Source organism: Pyrus communis, chromosome 8, assembly GCF_963583255.1.
Source record: "Pyrus communis chromosome 8, drPyrComm1.1, whole genome shotgun sequence".
Lineage (NCBI taxonomy): Eukaryota > Viridiplantae > Streptophyta > Magnoliopsida > Rosales > Rosaceae > Pyrus > Pyrus communis.
The window spans coordinates 18,033,953-18,058,051 of record NC_084810.1 but is presented as its reverse complement, the minus strand read 5'-3'; the positions used below and the strand labels follow the sequence as shown (position 1 = coordinate 18,058,051).

Here is a 24,099-nt window from a genome sequence, read left to right as displayed (position 1 = left end):
CGGACCATCACTCAACGGAATCCAAACAGAACTCAGTTCCAATCCACCCAACCGAATTGAACGGAAGTCCAAGAAACATAACAACGGCTCGAAGGAACAAGACATGATTCAAGTTACCCAATTCACGAAACTCAACGAACAAAGCAATATTGAGAAAAATCCACATCACAATGGGTCATCGGTCGTTTACTAGACCTCACAACTCCCAAGCAATTCAATATGCGTTTCAATCACATGTCACAACCATTTCCAATACACAACTCAAATCACAATTCACTTCATCATACTAATCACTATACTTCCAACATTATATTTCAATACATAGCTTGTAACATGTCAAGGAATCACGAAGTACAATATTAACATTTAATTTCGTTAAGCAATCAATGAGATAACATATCATTTCACGAATTTAATTAAAGAACTCTACATAATTCCCAATTTGGGGTTAAGAATAATAACATGGTAATTCTAATTTATTTTCACAATATCTATTGTGGGTAATTCCCATCTACTCGAATTTAGGATTCTAAATCACCTTACGGAATGAACTAGAGCAAGGATTCCGGACCACTCAACGGAATCCAACAACATTGGGTTCCGGACCACTCAACGGAACCAAAATATCAAGCGGTTTATCATAATCTACCCATACCCGTCATATGTAAAGTCAATGCCAATATTATGGAATTGGTGCACTGGCAACTCAGGCACTCAGATAAGCTGAGAGGCTCGGGTGAGGGACAATAAAATAAGCATGTGATACAATAATAAAACCAGCCGTCAATCATAATTTATAAACCTTGAATATAAATCTTTCATAAGAAATCAATATCAAACTTTTGAAAACACCGAGGAGTCACCCAAACATCCAAAAGTTCATTCCAAACAACCCTAGCATCTCACATCCATATTCACATACACACAATGAAAGTAGAAGTAGGGCGACATAGTTCATCCAAAGCCTACACCTTTGCAACCATCTCAAACTAAACTCAATGAACTAAGGTGGATACAATCCCGGACCATCACTCAACGGGATCACGGAGTAAGAGGAATTCCGGACCATCACTCAACGGAACCCAAACCAAGATACGATTCCTGACCATCACTCAACGGAATCGCGGAGTGGAGTAGGAAGGATTCCGGACCATCACTCAACGGAATCGCGGAGTATATTGCATAACCACTAATCGATGAAACAACACATGAATCAAGTTACTCAAGTTATAAAGGCTCAACGAAACAAGAAATGAAATAATGAAACGAGCATTGACACATGTTTCAAAGCAACAAACCCCATGACAATGAGTTAACGGTCCACCACTAGCCCTCACCTCATCAAATCAAGCCATTCATACAAAACAAACCATGTTTCCAATATGCACGTCAAATCCCACTTCATATAACTATATCATTGGCTAAATATGAAAATTAACAATTTATAGGAAAAAATGATTATAAAGCCATTTCATATTCACACATATTAAAGTCACTCACATTTCATCATAACATACCATCTATGTAATTCAAACACCTTTCGAATATGCACGTCAATTCACCTACCACAATCATCATCAGTACACAAGCCAAATCATGTTTGATAAACATAGGTCTATGGATAAATATATATAAATATATAATCACATTTCAATAGAATCACATTATAAGATCAAGTCAAATTCACAGATGATACCAATATAAGAAATCAAGGTAACAACCATATCACACATGTTCAAGTCACTCTCTAACCAATGTAGGCCCACTAGACTTCACTTAAGTCTCCCATGGTACTAATTTTATTATTTAGAACATTCCGAGACATGTTGACCAAAAATCAACTCTCGATCAACGATGGGGTCCACAACAATCCGCAAATCCGATTTATGATCCATAACTTTCCAAAGTCCACATTATGCTTCGAGGATAACATACTAAAATTTCATTATGATCCAATGGTCGAATTGTCGTCAATCACACAAACAAGTGGCGGTCCAAATTGATCACCACACCCAACAATTGAATCTTTGGCAACCAAGCTAGACATAGGTTCACATGATCACTAGAAGGTATTTAAAACCTAGACAACACTCGTGAATGATCCCACGCACCTCCACACGCGGTGGGAGTCAAGGTGGAGGGTTTACAAACCCCGAATTTCAACATTAACTAGAGGAGCTCAAATTTACGTGGTAGTTAGAGCTCAACAAGGGAAACACTTTTCACAACTAGGCCGACGATAATTTCTAACCGGAAACCGTCCAATTTCACCGGAGAAAACCGGATTTCTAGGTGTTCAAAACACCCAACTCTAAAACGAATACGAAAGCACAAACTAAGCATACCTACTCGAAGATTATGAAGAGTAGATGAAGTTTCATACCTCACTCGAAGGAAATCATCGCCGGAATCGCCGGAAAAATGATAAAACCGCCGGAAAAGTCGTGGACTTTGCGACCTCGAGCTGCAAAGATGGAAAGGAAATGGGGAAATCTAAAATCACAGAAATGTAGGGCTCGCCAAGAGCTTTCCATGGACACCAAGATCATCCAAAACGGAGCTCGGATGAAAAAGATACAAGTGGGTCAAGTTTGGTGGGTTTACGGGTCAATTTCTCCCTAAAAACGGGTTAGGCAGCTCTTTTCTCCCATTTTTCCGAAAAACTCTCCCTTCTTGCCTCTGGAGGTTTCCCTCCCCTTTAATTTATAGCATTTTGGTAATATTACCAAAATGTCACCAACTTCAAACGACTCTAACTTCTCCGTTCGAACTCGGAAATAAGATCTGTTTACGCCTACGCGCTCATGGAATCGAACTCTACCTAACCAATTCAAGAGTTGACCGAAAAGGTCGAGAAAATTAGAAATGACTAAAGTAACCCTCACTTCGTTTTTCTCAAATTTGGAGAAAAAAAAGAACTAGTTCCAATCAAATCTTCGAAATACGTCAAGAATAAAATAAAATAATAATTTTAGGGACGGGATATCACACTAAGACCACATAAATATGGTTATATACCCTACATCAAGTAAATAAGATGTGTAATTTATGGTTAGCATTTTGAGCTGTTACTTGGCCAGACTGCAACAATTATGTGCAACTGTATGCCACGGGAATAGAAAAATGTCTAGTGACCATGTGAGAGCAGTTATGGGTTTGACTTCTTATCTTTTACAAGACAATATTTTACGCTACTTTAATTTATAGAAATGAGCCTTCAAACATAGGTGCAGACATACAAGCAAACTATCATGGCTAACTGGCCTAATCAGCCCGCATTTGTGGCCAGACGACTGTTATCTCAAGCATTACATATGTTTTCTTCTTGAAAGTTTTAACAAAAAGCCTACGGTACTGTTTATTTTAACGAAAAACCATATTTTTACACTAAAAAGTCAATCTTGGTACTATTCACTTTACTCTTTATTTTGTCCTTATCATCAAAACTCAAAATTTTCAAACCCTTTTCATTGATTTTCCTTTTCTTCTTTGCGTTGCTCCGGGATAAATGGGATATTAGGGAACCAGCTCCTTGGTAAGAAAAATAATTGCTGGTTATATGAAAATATGCAGGAGCAAAAATGCTTTAAAAACTATCTTTTTGCATTTACTGAATTACAAGTAGCATACCATCCTTTTCATCTCCTAACATATTTTGGAGCTATGATTTCTGTACAACAACCAAACAAATACACAACTATGATTTTCTTCAAAGAAAAAAGTATAGAGGAACAAATCTTCAGAAACCCGCTGCTTCCTCGTGATTTCTTTGAGCAACCAACCACAAACAAGTATCTGAAATAAGCTTAGCATCTGGTTTCCTTCCTATCCGTTTGCTTCAAGTTTGCTCTGGTCATGGGGGCTTACCATTTGTTACGCAAAAAGACTCCAACCTGGGCTCAGTTAAATCCACTGTCTCAATATCGTTGGCACGACAACTCCTGGCATTTGAAGTCAAGAGGATCAATCTCTCCATATTATCTGAAACAGAATGCGTGTCTCTTTCAGCACATAGGTTACGGTCAATGTCCAGTGGCAGTGAACACCGAACTGAACCTTTACTGGATTTCGCTCGCCTTATCTCCTCAGCATCTTTATGGCCATCCATGCCTATGTGCTGTCCAGAAGAATACTCAGATCAAGTCTTTATACGCATTGCTCAAATCATACAATATGACCTCCAGACATATGAAAAGTTAAAAAATGACATCAACCACACAGGTGCGTAAAAGCAAGAATTGGCAAGATTTCAATGTACGATAATTACCTGAAAAAGATTTACAGAAAAGTTTTTCCTTTTAGATCTCTCTGGTGAAATAGTTGAAAGGATTTGGACAACCTCACTCATGTTTGGTCTAGCATCAGGATCCAACAGTAGACATTCTTTTGCCAAGTAAGCCATTATCTGCATCTCCTCTTCTGGGAAGTTTCCATTTAAATCTGGATCCGCCAACTCTGTGATTACTCGCCTACTATCCAGTAAACGAGGCATAGCCTACAACAAAGACAAAAATGTTCACATGCTACATCAATTTTTATTAACCCATAGATGTATTTCTGAACTGGTTATCTACAATAAATTCATGTTAATCAGCAGCACCGTGGTAACAAAACGGAAATTCATGCAAAATAAATGATGGATATGTGTTCCTAGTAATAAAGTTGGCAATTTTCTATACCCATATGACAAGGCTTTCTTCTCCCTTAGTGGTTGATTTATGGATGGGCTTCCGACCAGTGATAAGCTCAAGAAGAACTACGCCAAAACTGAAAACGTCTGACTCAAGAGATGCTCTTCCAGCAATAGCATATTCCGGTGCAAAATAACCAAAAGTCCCCTGCATTCTTGCTGGAGAACTAGATGTGCTAGGGACACCATCAGCTTTTAAACGTTTCGCCATACCAAGATCAGTTATCTGCACATATATAACAAATATAAGAAATATAAGAAATGCGTGCGAAATATCAGCTTCAAACTAGGCTATCTTTCAGTTCCAAAAGAGAAATGTAAACCGTGTTTGTAGCCAAATATCCGCTTCAAACTAGCCTATTATTATTTCCCTTGTTTCAAATAATAACATCTTACTTTTGCTTGCCAATTTTCATCCAGAAGAATGTTTGTGGATTTGACATCTCGATGCAGAATTCTTGGAGCAGCTGCTTCATGGAGATATTCCAAACCCCTTGCAGCTCCAATGGCAATTGAAACTCGAGTGACCCAATCCATGTTTTTCCCTTCATCCCCATCCAAACAATCTCTCAGGTTACCGTTATCCATGTACTCAAATATCAATAACCTCTCAACATTTTTTCCATGGGTTTCAAAGCAGTAGCCAAGCAAAGGCACCACATTAAAATGATTAAGTCTGGCTAACATTTCAATCTGAGAAAAGAACAGATTGATTAAGTTATTTCTTCTGTTAAGAAACAAATAAAAAGGATGTTGATGTATATCGACAAACGCACAGAAAGATGAGGTATTACCTCTGTTAAAAAGACAGAGTCCATGTCTGGCCCTTTCAAAGCTTTTAGACGCTTAACTGCCACAACTTCGCCATCATTGAGCTGGCCACGATAGACATAGCTGCTTCCACCAAGTCCTATTAGATTGGAATCTGAAAACTTATTGGTTGCACTTTCCAGTTCAAAATATGAAAATTGAACAATTGCTCCAGGTGTAGCTCGGGGTTTGCTCCTCAATATGCAAGAGGTAAAGCAGCCTGTTAAATGAAACAGAATAGTTATAGCAGTTCCTGTACGGAGAAAAATATACAAAAAAAAGTTATCAGGTTTAAAGGAGTACTATGAAATGAACAGGCTGAAAAGATGAGCTGGTTTTTATAGACTAAGAAACAAACTCTGCTAAAACACTCCGTAGAGCAAATTACCTGTGCCTTTACTGATGGGGGAATCCATATTTATTTTGGTCTCAAACAATGAGGAACTCTTATAGCTAATTAAGTTGGAAGCACTATTGCAACTTGATTCCTTATCAGGCGAAAATATCGGCACTTGAATAGAGCACTTAGCCCTTCGGCAGAAGTAGCATGCCACCGAGGAAATAAAAGCCAGGGTTGTGAGTATGACACATGCTAAAAGAATAATCACAACAACTTTGCTCGAAAAATGATTTTTTGAAGGCTGTGCTGCATTGAGAGATCCTGTTAAGAAGAAACACAGAACAAGTCACAATCAAATGACTTCAGAATTCAGATAAAGAATTAATGTCGAAGATATAACAAAGTCCATCTAACTTGTAAATCAAAGATATAACAAAATGTCAGATGTATGTAAAAAAAATATCTGGAAATTCTTTGTGGGATAAATTATGGGTGCGTCAATACATATACGTCAAAGATGGGATGTCTGTAAACAGGATTCTCAGAGTAAATCAAAATCCATGGTTCCATAAAGCAATCAGCTTTAAAAAACCACATGATTTATCATTGTTCTATGTAAAGTGGATCGGTTGACTGATGTGTGTGTGTGTGTGTGTGTGTGTAAGAGAGAGAGAGAGAGAGAGAGAGAGAGAGAGAGAGAAAGTACCATAAGTGCAGTTGCAGGCTGTAAAACAATTAGGATCATGACCGTCAGCTGCGACTTTAGGAAGCCCATTGGCAGCACATATGCATGTCCATGTAGTATTACTTCCAGCATCTGAATCAGAGGCATTCAGTTTATATTGTCATACATCATGTAGCATATACAAGAAAAATGGGTACAAAAGAATATTCCAGTCACAAAATAAGGGATAGTTCTTAATCAATGCAATGAACGCACAAACATACAAGGATTTAACTGAAGCATTTTTTATATATGAATTTTATAGAGCTTCCACCTAAACATTGAGTGAACAACATTTAAAGAATAAGCGTAAAAAAAATGAGCAAGTGCATTCAAGAATATATTTGACTTAATATTGTAATATCTATTGACCAGAAACTGTTATTTCAATCCGTTTATTTCTGTCCGATATAAACAGAAACAAATATAAAGAGATGACGAAAGGAACAACTGTTAAAAGTTTATCGGCAAATAATGGTGTATCAAAAGTGTAAAGCTTTTGGGTGATTGTAGCATTAAGATCAGAAGCATACCCTGACTGCAATTACAGGATGCTGAACAGTAAGGTTCTAGAGTGTAGCTCACGTTTCCTTGATATGAGCATCTACATGTCCAGTCAGTCGCATTCCATGAACCGGAAACCTCATCTGCTACGACAAATAATGAAAAGAAGATTTCCATATATTATTTAAATCATACTGAGACTACGAAGAAGTTTGATGGGTAACCCTTCTAATATGGAAGCTCAAGACTCTATAAAAGGGGAACAATATGTGCAGGTTATTTGGATGTTGGAAAAATATAAGTTTTGCATATCACCAAGCAACATACTTAATTCCAGATTTGAAGGCAAGCAAGGCGTGTCTTGGATTTCCCATATTGCAATATCAATAAATCTTTTCATAAACATATCGGCAATGAGAAATCAATACTAACCGCAAACACCTTGCCGAATCACGATCAAGGTTATGACACAGGCAAGGGCAACCTTCACTTGGAACTTCATTTATCCTAACCTGAACAGTATAACAACAGCATATTGAATCCATAACGAAAATAAATATTACATAAGTAAAATAATAAAAACTGATTTGGATACACTTTCTACTCCTGATGGCAAACATAGCGCAACAATTATGTAAGAATCAAGTAAATGTTTTCCCTAAAATGCTGTGAAATACAAAAAGAAATAATTGAATTCATAACAACGTATTGTTAGAAAACTAACGTCATAGAGATCTCGATATAAAACAAACTGGAAATATATCGTATTAAAAAAAACCTTCATTGGGTTAGTGAGAAACTTCAGACTTCTGTGGTCTCAATCCTTAAGCCTACACTGATTATTGATGTAGATTATATCAATTCAGGCATAAACACAATTTACAGAGCCAAATAGCTTATCAAAATAATTTAATAAAACTTTCTTTTTCTTACAAGAAAAAAAATTCCCTAGTGATAACACTATGAAGTTTTATTTTAGATAAATAAGTTGAGTGGAACAAGCACAAAGGTGTAAACAACTAACCGTCCCACCCGTTTGATTCAAATCCTTTACAGTGCAGATAGTAAGTTCCAAAAGACTCAAGGAAAAGGAAAAGAAAATTAAAAGCAGATGTAATACTCTCATAAATCCGGAATCAAACAATAGAAAGTTAGGCAAGCATGTAGAAGAAAATATGACAGGCAGGTGTTGTTAAATTCATGGTTGGCCAACAAATTGGAAGCTAACTGTTAGAGAAACCAGTCCCAATTCATCACCTTGATTTCTCCACCATGGTTTTCTGCACTTGTAATTATCATTACCCTAATTATAAATAATAGCACAATTAAGCACTAGACCTAATACATTTAATCATCATTGTATATAACCTAGGATTGTAAACTCAATCATTTAATCATCATTGTATATAACCTAGGATTGTAAATGCAACCCACTTTGCTGTGCATTCAAGCAAAATATGTAGTACAACATGAAGTTCGACTAAGTGGTATTGTCAACACACAATTTTGGCGAAAACGAGTTTACAAAATTATTGTTGACCCATGGTTACGGATTGTTATACCCAGTCTCATAATTACACACAACTAAAAACACAAATGAAGAAGTGACCATTAAAACAACCACATTGCCTTAGTCATTAAAATCTGTAACTGTGGTCAAGTTGCATCAAATAAGAAAAGACTGTAAAATTCAAGGCTTGCCGGTTGGGGATCAAGCGGAAATTGGCCCAACAAATGAGCGCCTGCCCCCGTCTATCATCAATGCATTACTGCTTTTAGTAGTCCCACATTCTTTAAACTATTTAAACTGCCTCCCCAAACAGCGTACAAGAACTTCAAAAGCAAAAGATTCCTACAAACAAAAATATATTTTCTTCCCAGTAACTCCACAAGACTTTACAACAAGTGACATTGCTTCCAAACAGATCGAAAGTATAAAGCTTTTAGAGAATTAAGGAAAATCAGCACACCTGAATAAGTAAAGAAACGCAGCAGAAACAGAAATAGGAACTTTACCTTGACTTACAAAATACAAAGTGAAAAGTAACAAGCATTGAGCTCAAATTACTCAAAACAATCGCGACTCCCTCCTTCAGAGTTCATACATGAGTACAAGTACACAAACTGGAGCACAGCAAACCCAATATAACAAAGACCAGAAAGGTCTAATATACGCAATCCCGTCACAAATGATGGAGTAAATCTAGAAAATGGACAATGCCGAAAGGACATGTGACACAAATAGCGGGGAAAGAGACAAATGGGGCTCATGAAAACATGGATTGGAAAATGGTAAACTCAAATCAAACCCATCAGCCACCTCTCTGAAAGCTGCCATTTTCCATATCAGAAAGTGACCCCTCAGCTGCACCTAAAATCTAATCCAATATTACCGAACGAAACCCCACAATCTGTTTACTTTTCACAACCGTGGCTCAATACTTAAATATTAACTGGCCTTTCTAAAAATTTTCAAATGGGAAATTTTCAGACACCCCAACGGTTGAAAATTTAAAAAAGCTTTCCTATTTTTGTATTCACATTGGGAAGTAACGGTTATAATTCATCAAAGACTTTTACTTAGCTTCAAAGACAGACAATCAGACATACACGTACTGCTGCTCGGTCCGTAAAGCGAGCAAAGATTGAGCTCACACTGGGCCTTACTAATCTGTTGGCTGTGGAAAGTGGGCCCAATATTGGGGTCATAGTGGGCCCTGCTTATTCAGCCGACGTGAATGGGTGAAAGGATGACATAATAAAACCACGGTTGAGAAAATACTACACAAACCCTACTCACCAACCAAACTTTTCCAAGAGACCTATACTTTTTTTTTTTTTTTTGGTTGACAACGGGGGCATAAGACCATAAGAAAAGGAAGATTACAATAGAATATCACGAGGCTACGAGACCTCAATTATATCTGCAATTAGTAACCGATGACGAGAAGGAGGAGCTTGCTCAGAAAACACTGGACCCAAACTGCAAAACACCTGTACTTTTTTGTCAAAATTATAGTCACCAACCGAGCCTATTATATTAGCTTTCATCATTTGTTAAATTAAATCAAGTTTCTAAATTTCTAAATTCGTGTATACAACAAATGAAATTCAAAATTTTAGGATTTGATTTGTTGGGGAATCTTCTACTACTTTGTTGTTTCAAAATTAAAAACTTTGTTCCAAAAAGATCAAAGTTGTTTTCTTTCTGACAAAGAAGTATTTATCCTTCGGAATTCGAACTTGGCTGCAAAGATACGGATACTGCTATACTGCTATGACCAACTAACCTAACCCAACGACAGTGTAGAAAAAATCAAACCTTAGAAAATGGGAGGCAAAGTAGGGACGTGGCATCCACTTCATCTATGAAGTTAATAGATTTCTCAGTAGTAACATATACTTAATTACTAAAACACCCAAGAGAATGATCTTAAATACATTTGTGTCCAATAACCAGAGTTAATTCCCTCTTCCGCCACAAGCTGAAATGGGTCCACCGGATCCGTGCAGAAAGGAAAAAAAAAAAATCGAAAAGCTAAAATGGCATGGCATTCAATTAACAAACGCAGGAAGTGATTTTTACCTTGAGAAAGAAGTGATTCTGAAATACGGCGGCTTCTGCGATTTTGTGGTGCCTCCTTTGGTGCTAAAGAAGTCGGAAAATGGCGTCTGAAGAAGCGCTTTTGAGAAACCGAATCCGCTTTCTGACCTCAGGCATATCGGATCTGATAATCCAACGATGATATAGGAGAAATGTAGAGAGAGAGAGAGAGAGAGAGAGAGAGAGAGAGCGTGAATGACAGTCAGAGCGTCTCCATTTTTAAGTGCTCAATTTTTAAGTGCGAGAAGAAGCTGCCGTTGGATGCCGCTGCTTCTTCAGCTGAAGATAGACAGTGAGAGTGTGAAAGTGAAAGTGGGAAGGTTTTGCAGAGAGAGGCCCATAATAATGAGCTGCGCTGAGGTAGCTCGGTCTCGCTTTCCGAGGTGGTCCCACTTCATTATACATTTCGTGGGAGCATTTTTTTCTTGTAATCCTAAACTTTTGTGTATGTTCACTGTACATTTAATTATGTATTACGTGTTCTTTAACTAATTTTGGTTACTTTTTTTATTCAAATTAAAAAAGTAACATATAATTTGAAAGTTAACTAGAATTAGGTGAAATGACATATGATAAATGATTAGGTATATAACGATCAAGGTTCTAAAAAACGCTAAACGCTAATTTGGTGGCGGGTTAGAACTTAGCATCTAGGCGGAAGCCTTAGGAAGATTTAAGTATATTTATTATATACCGTATAATTATGTTTTCATTTATACTTATAAAAATACATAATTGTATTGAGATACATATATTACAAAACAAAATGACATAGATTATAAAATATTAGAGCATATTGAAAACATGTGGAACAAGCATATAATGAGTGTTCATCCAAATATTCAACAAGTCTCATACATTTTATTGAAAAAAAAATAGAATGTCAAATGAAAAATATTGATTTTTTGTCTAAGTGAGAGTCGTGACGTAGGTGGGTCTAGGAGGGCTAAGTGGACGCCTAAGTAGATCTAGGCACACGCATAAGCAGGTCTAGGCATCCTTTCTTAATTTTCAAATGTCTATGAATTAATTAGGGCGCCACCATAACAGTGATGGTAAGCATACACCATAATTAGTGTGGTGAGCAAAAATGCTCTAAATGTATGCCCTTAGGGTGGCATTTCATGTACATTGGTGGAGCATTTTTAGAGGCTTTTTAGTGTGACGATCATAATCCACATAGTTATAGCTAGGGAAAATATTAGGAAGATCGTATTTAGGAGTTCTACTTTCATGCTATGGAACATTAAAACCCACAATAAAAGTAATATTTCAAAGAAATCAGTTCACCTAATACTCATAGTATTTAATGCTATGAAGCATGAAAAAAAAAATTTCTCATATTTAGGTGCCATTTGATTAACTATTTCATTTTTATTTTCAATTTTTATTTTTTTTTAAAATGAAATCTTGTTTGGTAACTAATTTTAATTTTCAGAAAATGAAAGTTGAAAACTACTTTATTTGGTTTTCAAAAATTGGCTAAAAGTTTTCACTTTTCAGTTTTTCAATTTGAAAAATGAAGGTAATTACCAAATAAGATTTCAATTTTCAAAAATGTAAAAACTAAAAAACTAAAAACTAAAAATTAAAAATGATTATCAAACAGACCTTTAGTACGATATATTAATCATCTTTCTAATAAAGGTACGATGTATTATATTATGAATTTTTAAAAAGTAATTTTAATTTAGATGTAGTCTATCAAATATAATCTTCTTAGCATCACCCTCTAACAAGTCATTTGAGATGTCGTAATTTAAGATGTTATAATGATTAATTTGGCCTATTTTCCAACAGAAATAAGGTTCTCAAAGGAAATAAACCCTGGACAAAAGATGACAAAATTTTTAGATATTCCGACCAAAAGTTGACGATAGTAGTACTCACTATTTATGAGATTCAAACCTAAAATTTCTTATTTATATATGAAAAAAAAAAATCATTACACTGTAATACTAATTGCATCATATACCCGAGATTTGAGTATGAAGAGAAGAAAAGAAAAAAAAAAAAAAAAAGCATATAAAATGTTCAAACGGCTTTTTAGGGTATAGTTATTTCAAATACATATCAAATGTATTGCATCTAGTTATTCAATCCAAATACAAGTACCCTCATGTTTTATAGTTTATGTTGCAAATTATAAAATCCAAATCCACTTTCAAATCCCTCCACCCAACCAGAGGTTTCAATTACTTCACTCAATTGAACAAGTTAGAAAGAAGATTTGTTAATTATTGGTTCAAAATTTAAAAGCTATGATAACTTGGTGAAAAGAATGAGGAGTAGATATACCATTGTCATAAATTCTTCAAGTGAATAATTCACCCCAAAGTATCCCACAATTACAAGGCTATACCCCTTCTAATGAAACCATTTAAAAAAGAAAGAAAAAAAACCCCTTCACATGTACATCACGCAAGGTCGCACCACATAGCCCCTAACTCCCACCTCCTCATTTTTCACAATTGATCTGAGCCCCAATTACTCACATTTACCCAGTTCTTATTCATATACATGAGATAACAACCAAATATACTCCCCCAAAGTTAAATCACCCAATATTCATCGGTCTCCCAGTCATATCCCTGACTCCCCGAACCACAAAGCAAACGAATAAGAACGAAACAAAAAGGTCTATTGATGAAGAACATACGTAAGGTGAAGCGAATGCTACTTTTGAGGATTATCGCGGCTAGATTTGGCCGGAAATGACTGAGCACTGCTGAGGGCTCGTCGTGGTGATGGGTTCCCTAACAACATGGTTTGTGAACGTGTCACCATGTCTGTCATCGATGGGGTTTGGTAAGATTGCACAAGGCTAGTGCTATCTGTGGAATCACCTCGAGCAGTTGCCCTCTGCCATGAGTGCGAGCTCAATCCTGATAAAACGTACGCTCTTCCTGATTCCTCGTATGCACGACGGTTTCCCATCCTTTCTTGCATCTCCTTCAACTCGGCGGAAAGTGAGACACACAGGCGGTCACCAGCTCGTGCAGAGGCAGTTTCAGACAATGCCCTACGACAGCTTTCCAGGAGGGAGACTGCACCAACCAAATCACCGTTCTCAGCAGCCACTCTAGCCTCGGCCATTGCTTCTGCTGCATGAAGCCTATTCAACTGCCTGTCTACTTCCATTGACACTATTAGTTGTCCTACTACTTCAGGCCTTTGGATCGTGACTTCACTGCCTTCTTCCAAATTCACCAAATCTTTCGTTATGGGATCTCTGTAAACACATCTAACCTTTACCAGCGACATGTCATTACCGGACACATCATCAGGAATATTGATTGTCACTAAAAAATCCCTTTCCTCTTCAGCATACAGGTCGCCAACATCAATAGAACCCATTCTTGCAGCAGCAGTCATGCTGGTTCTGTAACTCCCTGCCTTTATTGAACCAAGTTGCAAACTCGGGTGAATGCACTCAATTCTGACCTTTAGTTCTTGCACTACCACACTTAAAAGGCCGCCAATACACTGTGCAAATGCATCCTGAATCACACTCTCAGCTTCTATGAAAGAAAATGTCCCACCAGAAGTTTCCGAGATTGAATGCATCGAGGCAGCATCATGATCTGCACCAAATCCAAATGCATGAACTGGAATCTGCAAGCCAGCTGCATTATTGCGACGGATAGAGATTGGGATAAGTGATTGGTAATCTGTTCGTGGATGGATCCCACTAGGACTATTGACAGTGTATGTATCCTGCCCATCAGATAGTAGTATGATACTGCAAACTGGGTTCTTCCACTTGCGGTCTACTAACACCTTGGTACCTTTCCGAAGAGCCTCAGCAATGTTTGTTCCACCATTTGAAACCAGAGAGTTTACAGCCTGCAATGCATGTTGCCTCCCAGCATCAGTCATCCGACGAAGGGGAAAAAGCCGGCGGGCTGTAGAGGAGAAGGCAATTACAGACAGCCGATCAGATGGACCAAGGTTCTGTACCACAAACCCCATTGCCCGTTTCATCAAAGCAAGCTTTGTACCTGCCATGCTTCCACTGACATCAAGCACTGTCACAAGATCTACTGGAGCACGAGAATTTTGAGATACTGGTGTCTGATTTCTGCTGCTAATATGTCTTTCACTTGTAAGAGGAGCCTTAAGATGGATTAGAACAGTGAAGTTATCATGAGAGGCTGATCTTTGAACAGCCATAACTTCAGGATATGTTTTGACCTCTATTGTTCCAATAGAATTGTTATCATAAGCATCTTCGACAGATGCACTTGTGTTGGAAATCTCAGGTTGTTGATCTAAGCTTTCATCATCGTCAAATATAACTGGTTCGGGAGTGTGAAAGAGTGAAGAAACCGGTCGGCTTGCATCCAGGCGTGGGGGAGGAATTTGTCGTAAAACAGCCATCCATGCATCATCTTGGGGCCAACCAACAGGGTTAATTCTAGAAGCACCGCGTGAAAGATCAGGAGCGGGGTTCTGAAAGGGGATTTCTTTCCACTTTGCTCTGCATACTGGACAAATTTGGTTTCCATGTTTTACATTAGAAGTAATACAGTGGAAGTGGAAAGAGTGGGAGCACTCTGCAGTGAAAATAGCATGGCCCTGTCCTGTCTTCATGGTCGTCAAGCATATTGCACAGGTCCTCTACAGTCAAGAACAACCTAGTTAGAACAATTTAGGCTGGTACCACATTCAGAAATACCAACGGAAAATGTCAAAAAGGCACACAGGAAAAATTTACTAAAGTTACGGAAGCATGCACTTCCGTCAATAAAAGTGATCCTTAAATTGACCACAGAAGGCACCTCATATAACCTAACAATGAAGGAGAAATGTAGGATAAATTCTAAAAACCAACTCTAGTTTATTTCCTGATTAACATCTCATTCAGAACACATAAAAATAAATTTATATCAGAAAGGCGTAATAATTTCGCAAACTAGGGTTTCACAGAATTGGCTAGAAAAATACTTAAATGCTGCAGTGCTTGATTTTTTTTTTTTCATCTGGATCATACTATGTTTCATATATCTTTCTTCACAATATATTACAACTGATTAGAAATCTCTTCTTCAAGAATTCCATTCATCATGTAGTTATTGCAGTTTATAAAGAAAACAATCCATGCAGAACTTTATATTTTTAAAAGTTAATCACTTGCTGAAAAGACTGTATTTCCACAAGTCTCAAAATCAAGATTAAGGAACGATTTGATTTTACACATAAAACTTGATGGGATAACTTTTATTAGATTTACTTGAACATAAGCTTCTACATGTGGGCTTGAAACCGATAACTCTACAAGAAAATTATTAAGCTATCACTGCAAGCTATGAAGATCAGTAATTTAAGTACCTAAAAAATGAATGTGCAATATGGATTTACAAGAATTATACATGCATGTCCGTGTCTAAGTGAACAATGAGCAGGCACTTTTCCAATCAAATAATAATAACAAAATAAGCACCCATTTAAACATCTAGATTTCGTTTTGGGGACATGAATTCTTAGTTTTCAGGTACCATGGATTATTAAAACAGTACCTCACAGCTTTAACTCAAAATCCACTATTGGCATTTGGATACTTGAATCCAAATCCAACCCTTTAATTTAGAGAATCTTAACCTTGGCTTATAATATCATTCAGAATTCTTTGATGCATGTGAATATCTGGAAGGGTCAACACTACACAGTTTCATATTAAAGCCTTTAACCATTCACCTCCACTTGTGCATAAAAAGATGAATTAGATTTCACCATATCTACAGTACAGTAACAGTCGGCAATTTCGAGATACTTTTATCCAATTAATAAACCCTTTTTTTGGGTCAATAATACAATTAATTAACTATGATCAAAGGGGTCCCTAGTTTAATCAGCTAGCCTACAAAAGAAACAAGTCAATGACAAATGATCAAAAAAAATGGTGGTGGAGGACACAACGGAAAATTCCATCGATCAAGGGGATGATTCTTCAAAACAAAGACTAATAAAGCAAACTGCAGACTAATAAACCATTCAAGTTGGTAAGAAAAAAAAAATTGAAGCTCATCAAAAGAAGAATGATGAACTGCTTCTCTCAATTCCCTCTTCAATTCGGAATAAGATTCTCTCCCCTCCTATTCTCATCTTCTTCCCTCCCCTCCCCTCACACTTTGATTTTTTGTCTTTTTTTTCTATAGAAAATCAATATAAAATATTGACGTGATTTAATAGTAAGCATGAACTTTAAAAAAGATTTAAAAAAGATTAAGAGGGAAGAGAATATTCAATTCTCCTTTGTTGCTTTTGCTGATGCTCATTGCAGGAAAGCTCACCTCAACCAAGGGGTCCACAATCTTGAGAGAGAGAGAGAGAGGTGTGTGTGTCTGTATGCGGAATAGTGCACTTGTGCTGACCAGACAAAGCACTTCCCCTTGGAGGAAGGGAAAGGTACAGGAGGGACTCAGTGAGTGAAGTGGGTTCCTTTTCTGATGAAATGTTAGCCAAAAGAAGGGGACTAGTCCACTTTCTCTATCCCCACAACCACAACCCTTCCTCATCTCTCTCTCTCCGCAAATAGCTGAAAACAACCTGACAACCAATACCCCATGTTCACAAATCTCACATTATCACCACCACCCCCACCCCACCAACCCCACCAGCATCACCAACATATACCCCACACCATGAGATACACAAAAGAAATAAGAAAAAAAATTCAATCATGATCAGGAGTTAGCATCACCAGTAAATTATTATAAAAGTATCATAAATATGTTTTACTTATACGATCTTTTTTTTTACATAATATTTGTTTGTGAAAGTGATATTGGGAGACTGGAATTCAAAATCGAGGCTTCGAGTACAAGAGATGCTGTTCTTAACCAACCTAACAAATATCATGTTGCTTATACCTTCTCCTTTTAGAGTGCATGTAAATAAATGAAATTACTGTTCAAAGAAAACATTTAGTTAATTTCATTCACTGTTCACGAAGAATCTACCATGGATATTCAACAAATAGCAAAAAGACATCTAGACACCAAATGGAAGAACAAATCAAACCCAAATGATAAAATTTCACAAAAATCGAACAAAGTTGCAAAGATTGGCATAAACAACAACAAATTCAATAGCCAAAAGCTCAACATGCAAATGAATTTTTCATAGAAAACAGAAAAATTCCAAACCTTGGAGGACTTGGTTCCAGTTTTGGGCAACCGAAGACCGGAAGACGACGGTGTGGGCGTGGTGGGTCGGCAGTCGGAGCCAGCACCCATCGGAGAAAGCAGAGAGGAGGACGAAACGGCGTCGGATAATACAGATGCGGCAGCATCGTTCGATGCGGATGGCGGCTCCTCTCTGGTTTGAGGAACATAGAGACATGTGTTCAACCCAAGAGCAAGCTTAGCTTTCCTCCATTTGCTTCCCATTCTTTTCAAATTTTAACTTCTGGGTTTTTTTTTTTCTCAGCTCAAAATCTCTGTGAAGATCCAAACTTTTTTTCAGATCTTGAATCTGTGACCCATGCCCATGATATAAGGTGAAGAAGTGTGGAGGTTTGTCATGTTGTGGTGGTTTTGCGCTCAACAACAAGAAATGGAATATTAAAGAGGCAATAAGTGTTTGAAAGGTTTGAGAGGAAATGATTTTATAGGACCATGTAGAAATTGAAAGGGAGAGAAGAGAAACCAGTAATTTTTAGTAAGAAACTTTAACGAAAAATTTTCAGTACGATTCATTTTAATAAAAAATTATATTTTTATACTAAAAAATTAATTTTAATATTATTTACTTTATCTTTTATTTTATCTTTATCGTTAAAACTTAAAGTTTTTAAATTATTTTAATTAATTTTCCTAATTCTTAATGCATCTAAAATTGAGTCACATAAAGTTATTATTTTATTTAAAATCTCATGTTATTATTTATTTTTTGAAGAGGTGACTAATTGATGGTTTCGTCACAACAATTTATTCTTTTGAAATCGATAAACTCAGACATTTTAGCCTATCCTGACCAGTTTTGGGTAGACTCACTAAGACATTTTAATCTCTTTTGGCCACCATCAAATAAACTTACAAAGTCTCATATTGTAAGACATGTATATATTAAAAAAAAAAATACAACATTTCAATCATGTCGTTTATTTTTATTATTAAATATAAATATATTATTTACTTTATTATAACACGTATTATACCATTTATACACTATATAACTTGGGATTTCGATTTCGATAAATGTTTCTTTAGGGAAATGGGGTGTTTATTGGGTTGGATTGACCTTTATGATGGGTGGATGGGTTTGGTATATAGGTGGGCGGAGAGAGGGTTAAGATATTCGAGGGGTCAGAGAGGCTCCACAGTAGCCTTTTTTTTTTTGAATCAGCTGAGGGATGGTGAAACAGGAGTTGACTTGCACGAATACACACACAATACAAGGGAAGGAGCCTCACACAAGCAACGGCTAATAAATCCAACTACTTTTTGGATGGAGGATCCAAAATAATTTGACAATAAAGGTTTTTTTTTGTTCTTTTCAAAATTTGGAAAATCAACGTCTCCTCATTTAACAAAATCAGACGGCAGAATTGTTGTTATAAATTTAACACTGTTAATTAGTAATAGAGGTCACAAAGATTACACAAAATAACTATAGAAGATTTAATCTCGAATTCGCCCATCCATATCATGCTAAGTTTGTCATATAAAATTAGAACGTATAAGTGAACGAGCTATAAAAGAACTACACATGTACTAATTGTTTGATTTTGCTTGGTGTTTTGTTGAAACGCTTGTGTTCTTGTGTTTGTTTGATTGTGCTTGGTGTTTTGTTGCTTTCTTGTGGTGGGTATTTTTGTTTGTATCATTGTAATCTGTTGGTAACAAGGTTCATAAAAGAACGTTTAACAAAAATTTCACCCGCATCACCCTTCCTCAATATTTAAAATGGAACTCAGATGGAAGGATAAATGTTATAAATTCCTCGAGTCATAAGATACTTTTACTTTCAATATGGCGGTTTCATGTGCATATAATTTACGTGGAAAATTTTCGATCATCTATCTCAAATGCACCTATGAGGAGCAATTATGAATATTCCAAATTTTCCAACCTAAAAATGGAGGCGCATGCAATGCAACTGAACGAAAGCATTTTATAAAAATAATATCCATTTTTCATTTACTTTGTAATGAATTTCTATATTTTTTTTTGTTTGTTGGAAAATTCCAAATTGTTCCTTTGTATAAATTGAATGAGTTTTGACTCTTCTGAATTATACACACACAGACAGTTCGGTGACATCAATTTTTTATATTATTTTTTTTTATAAATGTTTATATGTGACTCATTTCGTAATGTATTTTAATGATCCGAATCGTCTATCTTTAAGGTCTTCCGTCAAAAATCACGTCTACCAAAAGTCACCTAAATCTGAAACTATATGACTGTTGATTAAGGGTTTAGGGTTTTTTTGTAGAACTGTATTTGTTAATTTTTTTTTCACTACAAATGAATGTCTTAGTAGTTTTAGATTTGTCTATATTTTTGCAAGGATGATCTATGAATAATGTTTAAAAAGATAAGACGATCCAGATCGTTGAAATTCGCGGACTAAGTCTCACAAAAACCTATATAAAAATTTATGTAAAAAATTAGTGTCAGGGATCTGCCAATCGTTGAAATTCGCAGAAAAAATCTTACAAAAACCTATATAAAAAGTTATGTAAACAAAATTGTGTCACGAATCCGGTGCATATATATGCGATATGTAGTGTTATACGTAGGGAAGTTCTTATCCGTCTTTGTTGACTGCAGTCTAAGTTACCAAAATGATTTAGTACTCCTTTTATTGAATTCAAAGAAAGAGCACAAGCATCTCATACTTTAGTCACAAATGCTACGAGGGCGAGATAATCGGTCTAATATTTTAGTTAATGAATCCCGTACTTGTTATATTCTTATTCTCCCAAATCTTTTCAACAGATGTTTCTAATTTGATTTTAATGCAAAATTTTTTCTCAAGGCTACCCCACATCGCATATGGTTCAACAACGGAACCGTCTAATTGTCATCAGGGACAGAGCTAAAAGTTTTTTTAGTGGGAGTAACCCAAAAAAGTAACTAAGAAAAACTTTATTATAATATAGTTTATACCCAGTGTGATAATAGAGATGATTTTAAATGATTATGTATCACGATTCTAATGTTACAATCATTGTAGTAGTAGAAAGTGGCAAAGTGATAAGAAAAATATTTATACATGAGAGGCGGGAGATCGTTTTTTTTTTTTTTTTTTTTTTTTTTTTAAAGAAAACTTCATTTTAATCCTTAAAAAAGATGAGTTTTAGGCTATAACCTTGTGTAAAATTAAAATCCAATTTTAGTCTCTAGTACATTTAATCATCTCATTTATTAGTTTTATTTTGATGTTTTATTTTTATTTTAATGTATTAATTACATTTAAATTTATTTTTTATTTCATCCATCATAATATATTTTACTGTCTACATTTAGGCAACTAATTTTTTTATAATATATATTCCGATAACAATTTTGTATGTTCTTCATTTAGGTACATTAATATATTTGAAAATTTTGGTATATCCATCAATACAAACATATAGGTACATTCAATATAATTCATTTCAGTACATACATTTTGGTACACACATTTGAGTATTGACTTTTAGGTACATTAATTCAATATACTATATTTCGGTACTTACATTTCGGTACGTACATTTTGGTACATACATTTTGGTATTGACATTTAGGTACATTAATTCAATATAATACATTTTGGTACATACATTTAGGTTCATTATAATATATTTCAGTACAATCATGTAGGTACAAATATTTCGGTACAAAAAGTCAATTTTATATATTTCAGCTGTCACATCCTAGCCCGGGTCCACACCACATCCCGGGTTCGACTCCATCGTAGCACGATATTGTCCACTTTGGGCCCCGACCACGCCCTCATGGTTTTGTTTCTAGGAACTCACACGAGAACTTCCTAGTGGGTCACCCAACCTAGGATTGCTCTCGTGCGAACTCACTTAACTTCGGAGTTCTGATGGAACCCAAAGCCAATAAGCTCCCAAAAGGGCTCGTGCTAGGTAGAGATGGGAATATACATGTAAGACTTACACTCCCCTGGGCAATGTGGGATCTTACAATCCACCCCCTTTAGGGGCCCGACGTTCTCGTCAGCACACTTCTTACCAGGGATTGACTCTGATACCAAATTGTCACATCCCCGCCCGGGTCCCCACCACATCCCTAGCTCGACTCCATCGTAGCACGATATTGTCCACTTTGGGTCCCGACCACGCCCTCACGGTTTTGTTTCTGGGAACTCACATGAGAACTTCCTAGTGGGTCACCCAACTTGGGATTGCTCTCGCGCAAACTCGCTTAACTTCGGAGTTCCGATGGAACCCGAAGCCAATGAGCTCCCAAAAGGTCTCGTGCTAGGTAAAGATGGGAATATACATATAAGGCTTACATGATCCACTCCCCTGGGCAATGTGGGATCTTACATCGGCACAGTCATTTCTGTACAATTATGTATTTATATATTTTTGTATCACAATTTTCTTTTAATATTTTCTCATTTATGTCCATTGATAATTAAAAGAACTAAATATGTGCATATTAATAAAATTAAAATTTAATGTAGAGAGATTAAATAAAAATGCACATTGAATAACAAAAATTGAATATAAATTTTGATAAAAGTACACTTGAAGGAATTAAATTGAATATGTAATCTAGCATCAGGTTTTTTTTTTTTTTTTTTTTTTTTTTAATTTTAATTTTGCAAGGACTAATGTTCAAAAACCCCCTTTTTACAGCGTGAATGACCAAACAAAAGCACTTTTACTCTATAATATTTGATATTGAGTAGAAGTAGTATGAAGGTATGCTTGATATTGAATACGCATCTTTTCTTCAAAAATGACGCGTGTATATTTATATAACTACAGTCTGCAACTTAACAAACGAATTACTTGAGTGAGGACATCTATCTCAGTAAGTCTTCATTGGCTTCATCTGTGATTGTTATACTAAGATCCTATAAATAAGAATTCAAAATTCAAAATTGTTTCCTCAACTACAATAAGCAAAACAATACAGGTCATAAGATAAAAATGAAACAAAAATATGAGCAATCATATGGCTAAATAATTTTCGATTTGACCAATTTTTGCAGCGATAGTCTAATGTTTAGAAAACATACTTTATCCTTTGATACTTGCATTGGATAAGCGGACACATTATATTCGACTCATAATAAGCTCATTAAAAACTCACATATACATCTTTGAAGTTTCAACCTTCCAGAATTATTTTTTTTTCAATAATTATTTATTCTAGTGATATCCGGCCGTCTCTACTTTGTTATAGGTGGTCATAGTATCAATTCTACAAACAATAATCATCTATATTGTTACCCTGCAAAATTCTAATAATAATAATCAAAATTGTATATTTTTTGCTCAACTAAACTTTGCAAAACAAGCCGTCAGATAAAAAGGAAATGAAAAATATGAATAATCAAATAATCATATAACTAAACAATTTCTAATACGACCAATTTTTTTTTCATCAATTCTCAAATGGTTAAGGACACATGGTTTACTTCTTTGTAACTTGCACGGCATAAGCAAAACACATTAATTCGGCTCATAATAAATTCATAGAAAAAGTCATATTTATACAACTTTGATGTTCCAACCTTTTCGTATTAAAAATTTGTTTGTTCTAATGATCTAGTCTCTGGCTTTGTTAGAGGAAGTCACGACTTCAATTCTAAAAGCCAAGTTTTTAGAACAAATTGTAAATAAAAAACCATCAAAATTCAAATTTGTCAATGCTATTTTTCTTTTTTCAAACTTTATTATGGTCGTTTGATTGGAGGTATTATTCTATCGAACATAAAATATTTCGCGCACGGCCAGAATGAAAATCGTTGAATTAAGTAAAATGTTTTTCTTCTATTTTTTGGCTGTCTGACTCATGCATGTATAGTCAAATACCAAATCCATATATTCCACAAGCTCACAAAGCCGGCAGCATGCACGTTGGATTTACTTGTGGATTAGCTGTGATCTTGTGGGAGACGAGTGGTTCTGTCAAACTGCACCTAATGTGCTTTGATGGTTTCATGAAAATTACAAGTAACTTAATTTCCACTTGATTAAAAAGCTTCGTAGGTCCCATTAGTCAAAGCACTTCATCAACATCATGCCCATTGTGCCGTCGGCATACAGTGATATGGACCAAAACCACCAAGTCATTTTCTATAACTTACACCATTCAAACTTCCTTTCGTGGAGTTGGTACTAATTTTATTCTTACTAGCTGCATAGAATACTGCATTGTCCTTATTGTTTCAAAGAATCCGGGCCATTGGTCAAAGACATAACTATCATATGAAAAATTGGACGGCTACAT

The 24,099-nt window shown here is 35.8% G+C and overlaps 2 protein-coding genes across 2 annotated transcripts; both read right to left on the bottom strand.

Annotated features, from left to right (window-relative positions):
* Window positions 1–3,585: 3,585 nt before the first annotated feature.
* Window positions 3,586–10,963, bottom strand: LOC137743398 (receptor-like serine/threonine-protein kinase NCRK). Its single transcript, XM_068483281.1, has 10 exons — window positions 10,655–10,963; window positions 7,501–7,580; window positions 7,098–7,211; window positions 6,547–6,657; window positions 5,889–6,161; window positions 5,485–5,720; window positions 5,087–5,383; window positions 4,680–4,916; window positions 4,268–4,495; window positions 3,586–4,117 (listed from the first exon to the last, which is right to left on the bottom strand). The coding sequence occupies exons 2-10, from the start codon at window positions 7,568–7,570 to the stop codon at window positions 3,854–3,856; spliced, it is 1,830 nt and encodes a 609-aa protein (XP_068339382.1). The 5' UTR covers window positions 7,571–7,580; window positions 10,655–10,963; the 3' UTR covers window positions 3,586–3,853.
* A 2,333-nt stretch (window positions 10,964–13,296) lies between these two features.
* On the bottom strand, window positions 13,297–18,259 carry LOC137742515 (E3 ubiquitin-protein ligase WAV3-like). The gene is made up of 2 exons (XM_068482402.1): window positions 17,821–18,259; window positions 13,297–15,292 (listed from the first exon to the last, which is right to left on the bottom strand). The coding sequence occupies exons 1-2, from the start codon at window positions 18,061–18,063 to the stop codon at window positions 13,349–13,351; spliced, it is 2,187 nt and encodes a 728-aa protein (XP_068338503.1). The 5' UTR covers window positions 18,064–18,259; the 3' UTR covers window positions 13,297–13,348.
* Between the last annotated feature and the right edge of the window lie 5,840 nt (window positions 18,260–24,099).

Excerpts from the sequence above, each read along its gene's own strand:
- LOC137743398 (XM_068483281.1), bottom strand. The coding sequence starts at position 7,570 with ATGAAGTTCCAAGTGAAGGTTGCCCTTGCCTGTGTCATAACCTTGATC. Across the intron at positions 7,212-7,500 it reads GATTCGGCAAGGTGTTTGCG|ATGAGGTTTCCGGTTCATGG; the intron begins GTTAGTATTGAT and ends TTGTCGTAGCAG. Across the intron at positions 6,162-6,546 it reads AGCCTGCAACTGCACTTATG|GATCTCTCAATGCAGCACAG; the intron begins GTACTTTCTCTC and ends TCTTCTTAACAG.
- LOC137742515 (XM_068482402.1), bottom strand. The coding sequence starts at position 18,063 with ATGGGAAGCAAATGGAGGAAAGCTAAGCTTGCTCTTGGGTTGAACACA. Across the intron at positions 15,293-17,820 it reads CTGGAACCAAGTCCTCCAAG|AGGACCTGTGCAATATGCTT; the intron begins GTTTGGAATTTT and ends TCTTGACTGTAG.